The 11,667-nt window shown below is 34.3% G+C and overlaps 2 protein-coding genes across 2 annotated transcripts; both read right to left on the minus strand.

The window, feature by feature from the left end:
• Positions 1 to 4,423: 4,423 nt before the first annotated feature.
• Positions 4,424 to 5,377, minus strand: Smp_016750 (hypothetical protein; the record flags this gene model as incomplete). The annotated part of the gene is made up of 1 exon (XM_018798432.1): positions 4,424 to 5,377. The coding sequence occupies one exon, from the start codon at positions 5,375 to 5,377 to the stop codon at positions 4,424 to 4,426; it is 954 nt and encodes a 317-aa protein (XP_018653374.1).
• Positions 5,378 to 6,749: 1,372 nt separating this feature from the next.
• Smp_131300 (hypothetical protein) lies at positions 6,750 to 10,487 on the minus strand (the record flags this gene model as incomplete). Its single annotated transcript, XM_018798433.1, has 3 exons — positions 6,750 to 6,790; positions 7,967 to 8,297; positions 10,350 to 10,487. 3 exons carry the CDS (start codon positions 10,485 to 10,487, stop codon positions 6,750 to 6,752), a joined length of 510 nt encoding a protein of 169 aa, XP_018653375.1.
• Between the last annotated feature and the right edge of the window lie 1,180 nt (positions 10,488 to 11,667).

Raw genomic sequence — 11,667 nt, forward strand, 5'->3', positions numbered from 1 at the left:
ATAGTCTCGTCATGAGTATGAAAACAAGTACTCGGTTTTCAGTTCAAGCCTACTAAAAGATGTATACAGTCCAGCTAATAATGAAGAGTTGAAAGTCGTAAATATATTTTCACTTGACCAACTGATCATCTGAGTGAGGCAAAGTAAATCTCCAAAACTGTATTCCAAGTAACTCGCTCTGTTGGAAAGAAACGATGTTTTGTATCACTAAATATATACCCCTTAGACTGAACCCTTATGTAACAATGATGTTTTTAATTGAGGTCGAAACACATACATTTATTAATTGTAAAATTATGTTTGTAGATCAGAAGGGGTTTTGTGGAGAATTTAGTATTTTCATAGTTGAAATCATGAGTCAATTGAAGCTAGACCAACATGGAAAACCTGGAAGCACTGCACGGCTGTTTCGTCCCATTGTGGGACTCCTCAGCAGTGCACATCCAGGATCTCGCCTCACGAGATTCGAACCCACGACCTACCAGTCTCGCGCCAGAGCACTTTACCTCTAGACCACTGATCCGGCCGGCACGATTTTGAGCAACCGTTCACCGTTGTTTTCCATGGTGGTCTAGCTTCAATTGACTCATGATTTCAACTATGAAAATTATGTTTGGTCAAGAAAATATCAATTTTTTTACTACTTTAATATATATTCAAGCCTTCAATCGTTCTTTGAGTTCGTATTCCGAAACAAATTGTTTCTACGAGATAACACTTTTGTCTAATACAACAGCTGTCGTAGTCTGATTTTGAATAACTTGAACATTTTGTTAAACTCTGGATGGCTATGATAATAAGTATTTGATGTTATGTTGTAGTGAACGAGAACACAAGTGGGAACAATCGAATATATTTGAATACAAAACTACAGAATCTCTCAGTAAAATTTGAGAACTATATAGTAAATACTTCATTTGCAAACTCTCATTCGTCTCAGCCTTCATTGTTCTTTCGTTTCCACACCAAACATTCTTTGTTCTTGTTATCTTTACTTCGATCTTCTCAACCTTCTCCCTCCAGGTACTTCACTTTCGATTGATGATACATATTATTTATATCTATCGACATCAGTAGCACACAACACAATGTAAACTAGTCTCATTTTATGCGATTTAAACAACAGAACCCTTGAAAAGTGTAAACGATGAATGTATCATTCACATAGTACCATGAATTTCTGTAGTGTTCAATCAGACCATCTTTTTCTATGTAGATAAGAAAACTAAGAATTTATCGCTGGAAAGGGAAGAAACTCACATGTACATAGTATTTTAATGTAGATGGGTTTTCCAAGGTTTCTATTATCTTAAGGGAAACCATTCTCATTATGAAACAACATTGATTCGACGATAGCGGGGGTTATGTCGTTTAGTGCCTGATTATGATAGGCTTAATATTCACGAGGACAACCGATTACTTGAGTAACAAGGAAACTTTTTATAGTCCAGCTGAATCGACAAATAACTGTAGATTCATCCGTACATATCCCCCGGAAATCTAAATTATATTCTTGCATCAATGAAGTGCCTTATTCCTTTGAAAACGAAAACATATCTTGGTCTACACGCATGACATTGATCACCACCCAGTGATCAATCAATTGTGATTAAATTTCAGTCCTACAGAAGGTCGGTCGTGGCCCCAATAGCTCAGTGGTGACGTTTCTGACTGTGAAACTGGGTGACACGGGATCGAATCCGTCAGGGAGCACCAGTTCCCTCAAGATTACAGGTAAAACTGGCTGACGAGTGCCAAGTAGCACGATGCACGGGTGCAGGGTTTCCTGTTGACCACCTCCAACAATTAGACTTATCATTTGCCTGATATCCGATTGACCTACTCTCAATAAGTATACATTTGGGTCCTTTACCCGATTACAAAAACTTTCATAAACAGTGTCATAGTTCTTGCAATACTTTCTTAAACTTACTGAAAGTTCAATATGACTTAATGAGGTGACCATTTGTGAATCATGTAAATGAAATATTTGACATATTTAAAAGATTGAAAGATACACAATTACCACTGACTATTCAATAAGACAGTAATGATATTGGTTAGCTGATAGTTTACTTTATATAAATGACTGAATTCTCACTAAATTATGGTTTAAAGAGAATTGATAACAGAAGGGAGTACGTATTTTGATCAGGTTTACTTTCAACCCTTCGTCATTTCTAATGTATAATGGTACAATACATGAGATAGTTAAGCACCAAACAAACGTTAACTCTACAATGTTTTACAATGAAGTAGATAAGTGATATACTATTTTGAATTGTGGCGCAATGGAAACAGACATCGCAATTCTGATTAGTTTGACAGTAATGTAATTTCATGCTTTAAAAAGCATTTAGATAAACAGTACTATACACATTCAACTAACATTGAAACAGAAAAATGTAGCGACTGTAGGACTGTCTGTATACGACCACTTTATGAATTCAGTGATGACCCCCGAACGCCCTGGTACGGCCTAGAGTAGGAAGAGCCCAATCTTCATTTCGGAATGTTCTCACATGGCCACGCTCATACAGTCACTGATAGGGAAGTCCTACTCACTACATTCGCGCGGCATTACTGTTGTCCACGAAATTGAGATGACAAAATGCGAACGTCTGGTTCTGTAACCGGTTTGGTGGACACAGAGGGTCCACCTAGGGGAGTCGGAAAACGGTGATTCCGAACCAATGGTGCACATAGGTTCCAGTATCCTGAAGGAAAAAATGGCGTAAGAACTGATTGTTGGCCACTGCCTACCATGAGACTGCATCTCGTAACTTTTCTTGACTGCCTTGTGGACCAGACTGTTATGTTCCGATTAGGATAATGAATGGTAGCTTTGGGACCTATTTATGAACCAATCCTATGTATATTTTTTTTATCGTATTATTGCTAAATAACTAAAGTATTCATATTCATGTTCCCCTTATCATGAGCTTTATTTTGACTTATAAACTATTGTCATACGATTTACCGTTCTTGAATTATGCCCTTTCTATCACTTACTATCTCCCCTATTCACATCCACATTTAGCTAAATCTTGTACAAATGTTATTTTCTATTTTATGGTACGATGTGGTCATTTTGATTGGTATATAAACTCAATATGTTTGAGGCTAAGATTGGCGTTTTGGACTTAACTGGCTGGGCTAGGCAGAAAGCAGGACCGATAAATGCTCTAGACTGCTCGTATGGTTTTCGTGTATCATTGGTCCAATCGATAATTCGCTGCTCTCTGATTGGCAGTCTTATCGCGTTCTACAGAACAGGGCAATCCACCCGGCCACAAGATATAACTATAAACAAGGTGGATGTGATGCAGACTTAAAGGCAAGGATTGACAAAGAAAATATAGCATTCACATAGTTGAAGAACATATGGAACTCAAAACATTTGTCAACCAATTTCAAAGTCACAATCTTCGATAAAAACGTCAAGACAGTTAGTTCTGCTGTATGGAGCTGATACTTCGAGAACTACTACAATCATCAAAGAAGTACAAGTATTTATAAATATTAGTCTACACAAGATACTCAATGTCCGTTGGCCTGATACCATCAACAATAACCTACTGTGGGAGAGAACAAACCAACCCCTAGTTGAAGAGGAAATTTGAAGAAGAAATTGGAGGTTGAGATAGGATATACATACAGCAAGCGGTAACTTAGAATCCTGAATGGAAATGGAGAGGAGGAGAGCCGAAGAATACACTGCGTCGAGAATTGAAAGCAGACATGTAAAGGATGAATAGCAACTGAAAAGAATTAGAAAGGATTACAGAGGACAGAGTTGGATGGAGAGTGGTGGTGGTCGTCCTATACTCCTTCATGAGAGGTAACAGGCGTAAGTAATAAAGTATAACTATGAAATCACCATTCCCTCCTCTTCACAACTTTTCATAAAAAAGTTTACTAACCTAATGACAAATATCTTTTACTCTGATACTTGATGACCCAGATTCAAATCTTCTGAAGACTATCAATCTCATCAAAATTCCATGTACTTGTTACTAATTATATATCAACTAACCAGAAATCCAAGTCAATCACTATCCATTATGTCAAGTAAATAGTTTACAACTAAATCAATTCATTTAATAAACCAAATTTAAATAATACTAAATACAAGAAAGACAATATATCACAAGTAATACTAATTAAACAATGAATAGGATGTCATTGAAGTCTTTGTTTCTTCAGTATTGAATATCATGTTATGATGAAGGCAATAACTGAATAAGATTGGAAGTAACTCATTATATCCATTGTCTATACATCAGTATAATAATAACTTGTTGCTATGAATAAATCAATATTAAGAATTGCGGTATTACAGTTCGAATCCAAGCAACTATCATAATGATTGATCTTGTTTAACATAGTAACAAAATATAATTATCAAATTTGTAATATAACTTTATTTATGTGAAAGCATATGTCTTGTTAAATGATGTTTTTCTTTAAATTGTTCACCACAAAGTGAACAAATTGGTTTATTTATTGTTGAATAACAAGATAGGGCTGTTGCTGTTGTTGTTGTTGTTGTCGTCGTCGACATCGTTGATGTCTGTAGTGATGTCGTTAATGTTCCATTGGTTGTCAATGATGATAAAGATGACAAAGATGATTGTCCATTCGAATGTATTGAATCCATTTCATTGTTTAGTTGTTTTTTCTTATTGATTAAATCAATTGTTTTATGATGTGATAATAAACGATCTTTATAATTAGAATGTTTATTAGCTTGATTATGACATGTACGCATATGATGTACTAAATCACTAGTTAAACGAAATGTAATAAAACAACGTGCACACCAATTTTGTGCTAATGATAAACTACTTATTAACGGAGATGATGATGATGAGGTTGTTATGGTTGTTGTCATCGTCGTCGTCGTGGTCGTCGTCGACGATGATATTGACTTCTTTAATAATAATTTTGAATTATTTTCAATATTTGTATCTATTTTCTTGAACATAATTGTTTGTAATAATTGTTCAACTAATGGATTACGTGATTTTAATGGTAATAATGTAGTTTTCAATTTCGACTTTTTGTTATATAAACTACTGATATTATCTATATAAGTAGTTTGTTTCAATATTTTAAAATTTTTCGACATTTTATTATTAGATTGAATTTTATGCAAATATTTTCGATGTAATGAATTGAAATTTTTCATAGATGTTAATTCATTTGTGTTTCCTATTTTCTGGAATGGATCCCCTATTTTATTGGATCTAGTTTCAATAGTCAGTTGAGAATCATCATCACCGTCGCTATCATCAACATCGTCAACATCATCATGATCTTCAATTGTGTTATCCTTGATATGATCTAATTTGTTTGGATTTAATGGTGTATTCATATCATTACGTAATAATAAGTCTATATTTTGTTGATACGTACATTTATTAGTTAATTCAATAGGGAATTCATTACATTCCATCAATTGATGATGATTAATCCATTGAATATTTTGAATGATAGTTTGTTTATGACATTTGAATAAACAATGTGATATATATGGATAGATATAAGTGAATTCTTCATGACATTTGGAGCATTGAAATTTGTCTAAAGGTTGATAAAAGTAGTAATAGTAGTATTATTATTAGTAGTAGTATAGAGTTGTAGAGATTGTTTAGTTTTGATTGAGATCATGAATGGATCAATGTTAGACAACCATTGAAAATCTGGAAGTACTAGACGGACGTTTTGTTCTAGTATGCGACACCTCTGAAGTGCACATCCAAGATCCCACATGAGTGACCTTCAGTTTCGTGAGCGAATGCTTAATCTCTAGACTACTGAAGACAATGGGAGGTGGTCGTACAATATCGTGGATTGGTTGAAATCAGACATTAACACCATTGCATACCGCCTCAGTGGTTAAAACGTTAAATGTTCACACAAGAGATCAAGGGTCCTGGGTTTAAATTCCTTGTGTGAGTACGTAGATGCGCACTTCTGAGTAGTCCCATACTAGGACGAAACGTCTTTCCAGTACTTCCAGATTCTCAACGGTGGTCTAGCTTTAATCCAATCATGAATTCAACCATTAAATTAATACAATCTCCACGAAGTCATTATTCCGACAATTATCTTGGTTTTAAAAAGTCGTTTTGCGAAACTGAGAGTTGTTGTTACTGTTTCAATTGTAATTTCCTATCAACTTTTCAAAGTCAATCAAAGGACAAGCAATGAATATGATCCAGAAGAGGAATAATTTTCAGTTCAATTATGAGACATGAATCTAAAACTAAGATAATGACTGTCTACTATTCACCAAAAGCTTGTTATCTCAAAATCTAGTTAAAAATGATAATTGTATGACAATACCCATCCATTGATATGTGCTATATGATAGATCGACTACTTTCGACCACCGAAAGTTTTAGGGTCGATATAGCTGATACAGTCGACAAGGAACATTATCAAGTAACTGGAAAATTTATTTAAATGGTTGTCAAAGGAGTCGAAATTTTCGTCTGTAATTTCATTGTTCATTCATTTTTAGTGATTTATGTTACAGTATTTGAATATATTAGAGCAACAAATAAGTAATTTTAATAGTTGAGATCATGGGTCAATTGAAACTAGACCACCATGGAATACCTGGATGTACTGGACGGCCGTTTCTTTTTGTTCAGTCGGATAGTTTGTGTAGACTAGTTCAATTAGAAAATTGTCTTATCTATAAGCTTACGTCAACTGGATTCAACCATATTGGTCTAAACTTATATTGCACTGAAGTTAATCGGTTCAACGCTGAGTGGGTCTATGGGTGTAAACCATAAAGAAGTCCCAGAATAAAAATACGTTTTAACAGTTGAATCTGGCTTTCTGAGACTCACATTCCCAGTAACTAAATCATAAGAATATCTCAAATTCTATGAACATTCATACATTTTGACAGCATCTCATCATCGGTCATATCTATAATAAACTTTTGAGTTTTCCTTGTCCTCTGAACAATTGAGATCTGTCTTAGAGAAACATTTATGGTAATGTAATTCTGTCAAGTGTTTAAGTAATGTATCGTCAATTCAACAGATTACATAATGACTATTAATAGGACTAAGAGTTCTGTTGAAAATTCAAATAGAAATAGCTACATATGATGAATAAGGTGAAGAGTGACACATGTTGCATAAGATAAGGAAAGCGGTATGCCTAATTTTAGCCAAAAATTATGTTATTATGAGCAAGGATGGATAGTGGCTAGCAATGGAATTCAGAACGTGCGTTTCGTCCCGTTTGGGACTCATCAGTTGGATGTACCTGCATCTCAGAGTTGATGTTGACGAGTTCCGAATAGGATGAAACGCGCGCCTTGGATTCCAATGCTAGCCACTATCTAACTTTGTTTATAACGTTTGTGATTTCAGGCAATATGTATTCAATCCGCACAGGATGCACATATACCAATAAAAGACTGATCAGTTGTAGTCCTAAGCATCAATGGGAAGATTCAAACAAACAATACTAAGTGAATTCAAATATGTAAATTACGCTTTAAGTCAAAAATGATACAGTAATTCACTTGAAAAGTCTTAATACAGTACATTGTTTAATCAAGTGAACTTTCGTAGTATTTAAGGTTGCAACAGTGATTAGTCTCTCATTGGTACATATGAATCCTGTGCGTATTGCTTCAATATTGTATTAATTCATAAGTTAATGGCTATCAGGACTCAGTAGCTGAGTCAATAACGCGATGGCGTTTGAAGCGAACAGTACTGGATTCGAATCCCAGAGTGAGAATCAACTCTGAGATGCAGGTACATCCATCTGACAAGTCCCAAGTAGGACTCGACGCTCGCCCTGAATTCCACTGCTAGCCACTACCTATCTTTACTTCTGATTAAATTTAAGTTACATAATCGTACCATAAAAGCTTATCAGCCTTTTATCAAAAAAGAAAAACACTTTTTACCATCACAATACAACTTACAATAATCTGTATTTAAAGATTTATGTACATTTACAAATTCTTCATAATCTTTTTGCAATACATTAGTTGATTTCACTGTTTGTCCTATCCATGCTTCTGAAATATGTAAATTACTTAAGTATTCCGTCACTAATGGTTGTAAATCTTGTCTTCGAAACCAAACTAATAATTCTTCACCAACTTCAATTCTACGTATTGTTCGATAGAATGATTGACCTAATTGATGACAATAGACTAATTCCATATTTTGTTCACCTGGACATCTAGCACAACGTAGATTACATACCCATTCAATAAGACGTATTGGATCAGATAATCGTTTGGGATCAGCCTATTGTGAGGAGAGAGAAAGAGAGAGTGTGTGTGTGAGAGAGGAAATGTATACCCCAGTAAACATTTTAAAAAAAACGTAGACTTTCAGTTTGCATTCATTCATCTTTCACAGTTTGCTTCTATAGACCAAATCGACTGTTAAATTTTTTGAGCATGTTGATGAGAGTAAAGTAAACGTATATCATATTTTCCACATCTACTCAGATCAAAAGATGATTTGGATCCGAATGGACATTGATTGGAATTGCTAACTGTAAAAACAAGCGATATGTTTGAAACATAAAGTGATCGAGAACTCAGGTCGAAGTAAAACCATTAACACTATGCCTTAATAAAATATGAAAATCATATATTAAATTCATCATTTGAACACCTTCCATCAGTTGTCCTTTACACACTTCATGATTCCTTCAATTCTGTTTTCGCTCTAATTGCTTTCTGTTCCCCTTCCCGTTCTCTTAAATTCAAACTTCTATTGACAAGCATTCCACTATCAATTGCTACTGCATACTGGTCCTACGTTGTAGCTGACTGACTAACTTGCTACTGCATACTACTTATGTCTCTCAGCATAAGTAGCATACACCAAATTACCAAAGATCTATTTCATGCATAAGTCATAGTTTAAAATGCAGAGTTCGAAAAATGAGACAATGTCATTGTAACCTGTCATTATCAGAATCACTTGCTTTTCATGCGATATGAATTGTATTATATTCTTAAGGTAAATTTTACAATGTAGTGTACTAATGATTAATCCTTTACTAAGGTAAATCAGCTTACATAAATTCAGATCCTTGTATTTTCATTGATAGCTCTCTTAAATAGGATTCATCCGGGATAGACTTAATGTTCATAATCCGTTTCATATATGAAAGAAGAGTGAAATAAATGAGGTTCTCGGCACATTTACCAATCTGATGAACACATACACTAATCTTGATATGAATTCATAACCCTCTGTTGAAGTAGTATAAATATTGACAACTGTCTTAACTAAGTATAATTCAAAATAATTAGTCTGTTGAAAATTAAGTGATGTATCTCGTCAACGCTTTACTCCAAGATTCGTTTGTGTACCGAAATCCTAGGGTATTTATAACATTTTGTATGAACTTGGGCTTCTGGGAAATTCTCGAACGCTACTAAACATAGTAGCAATAGAAGTTATCATCCAATCAAAGACACAATATGTGACTTTTCACTTTCTAGATGTTTCTGGCAACACTTCTATTGAATGCTAATTGGATAAGATGCTTTTCAGCGTTTCAAAAGCCTCCTTTTGGCTTTTTTTCCAAGGAATTTTCTGGATCTCCTCAACATTATTATCTATAAATTAAATACCGATAATCTGTTCAATCTATTGTAATTGATTTCTTCCATAGTAACCGGCTTCACTTTGTCCTAGCAGTAAGAAGGTTTAAATTTCACATGTTTAGAAATGACTACTCCACGTTGATGACCAATAACTCTACTTACAACACATACCTACATGTACATTATACATTCCGCTATTCTACTTGGTTACATCATACACATATCAACAACTTCATGTTCAAACTAACATTGCTTAGTTGTGAAGTACTTCACTAAAATATTGATCTTTTGAATATATCAAATAATCACCTCATAACTCTATTAATTACAAAGTGTCATTATAATTCCTGTAATCCAGTTAACGATACAAGCAAAAGTTGAATTTATGAGTCAGTTAACGCTAGACTTCCATGGAAAACCTGGAAGCACTGGAAGACCGTTTCGTTTTAGTTTGGGTCTGTTGGATGCCGGTTCAGTAGTCTGGAGGTCGAACATTCATGAGCGACACAGAAAGTCCTGGGTTTGAGTTCCACATTCGAGATCGTGAGTGCGCACTGACGAGGAGTCCCATACTACGACAAAACGGCCTTCCAATGGTTCCAAGTTTTCCATGGTAGTCCAGCTTCAATTGACTAATGAATTCAACTATGATATCCACAAAACCCCTCTCTGAATATAAATAAAAAATTAATGGGATAAGTTCAGTGAAATAAATTTATACAAATTAACTTACATAGATTGTTGGTAATTCAGATAATCGATCTGTTGTTGTTTGTGCAATTAAATATGCTGGTTCAGCTATCATTAAACTTGTTGGTAATGGTCCAAAACTTAAAGATTCTTCCAATACATTAGTTGTTATCATGCCCATAGTTAATATGGATCAGAATTGACCACAATTTATATACACTCTATTAAGTAGTCTATATGCTGGCGAGCGGCCTATGCTCCTCGACGAGGGGTAACAGACGTAAGTAAGTAATTAAGTAGTCTATAGTTAAATATAAAAATATAAAATTATTAAAAATAAAAAAGTCTAAACACTGGTTGACTGTCAAAAAGTAACTAAGATCATGTTTGTATCATCCATAGTTCTAATCAAACTCTATACATTAAGATACATGTTGGAAACTAGATGAAATGACTAGACAGTTGGAGACAATCAACTGAAAGCCATGAACCATTGTTTCGTGCCAGTTAACACTTGCTAACAAGGTATATCTATAATATTTCGAGAACTTAAACTCCCTTTAGAGTGTAAACTCAAGTCCTCTAGTCAGAGATATTATTGTTAATTTAATTTGACCAGATAACGTTTCTGAATATGACAGTCAACCAGCTTAGTAATTGAGAGATGATATATTCGAATGAATGAATTTAAAATATGTAACTCTAGTATCCCATCTATATGGAACTCATAAACTATATGTACATGTGGACCCCAGTGTTTATGTTCACAATGAGATTGGAACTCAATACCCTTTATCCTAAAAGTCAGAGAATTATCCACTGACTTACTGATTTCAGATAGTCATTAACGTTTTTAACGAGTGTGAAGGTATTTGTTAGGGTTGGTAATTTCATGCTTTTGAACTCCAGGACTACATTTGATTATTGTCGATTTTTGTTTGTTCATCCTTGGAGGCTTATCTAGAAACAACTTTTAATCGCAAGCTTCTGATATATTCGGCTAAAAGGGTACTCAGAACTAATTTACTCAGGATGCATATACAAGAACAGAAACTAATCAACTTTTGGTCTTGAAAATCAACAACTGGAAATTACAGACTCTCAGTGTAGGTTATTGTTAGTTTATAGCATCTTTAAAACTTTCTGATGTTTCACTATATGCTTAAAAATTCTCACTTGTGAGTACTCTTGATTACCTTCTCGATCTGGCGTGGAACAATTAAGGTAATTAACCAATCAATCGATTCAAATACATCAAATCTAGATCAACAGCTGTAATTTACAGTGAAATACTTGTTCGAAACTTTTCTATCTTCATCGACCTCCGACGTTACATTGATTACTCATAAAAAATTACTTTT

The sequence above is a fragment of the Schistosoma mansoni genome, chromosome 6 (assembly GCF_000237925.1).
Source record: "Schistosoma mansoni strain Puerto Rico chromosome 6, complete genome".
Classification (NCBI taxonomy): domain Eukaryota; kingdom Metazoa; phylum Platyhelminthes; class Trematoda; order Strigeidida; family Schistosomatidae; genus Schistosoma; species Schistosoma mansoni.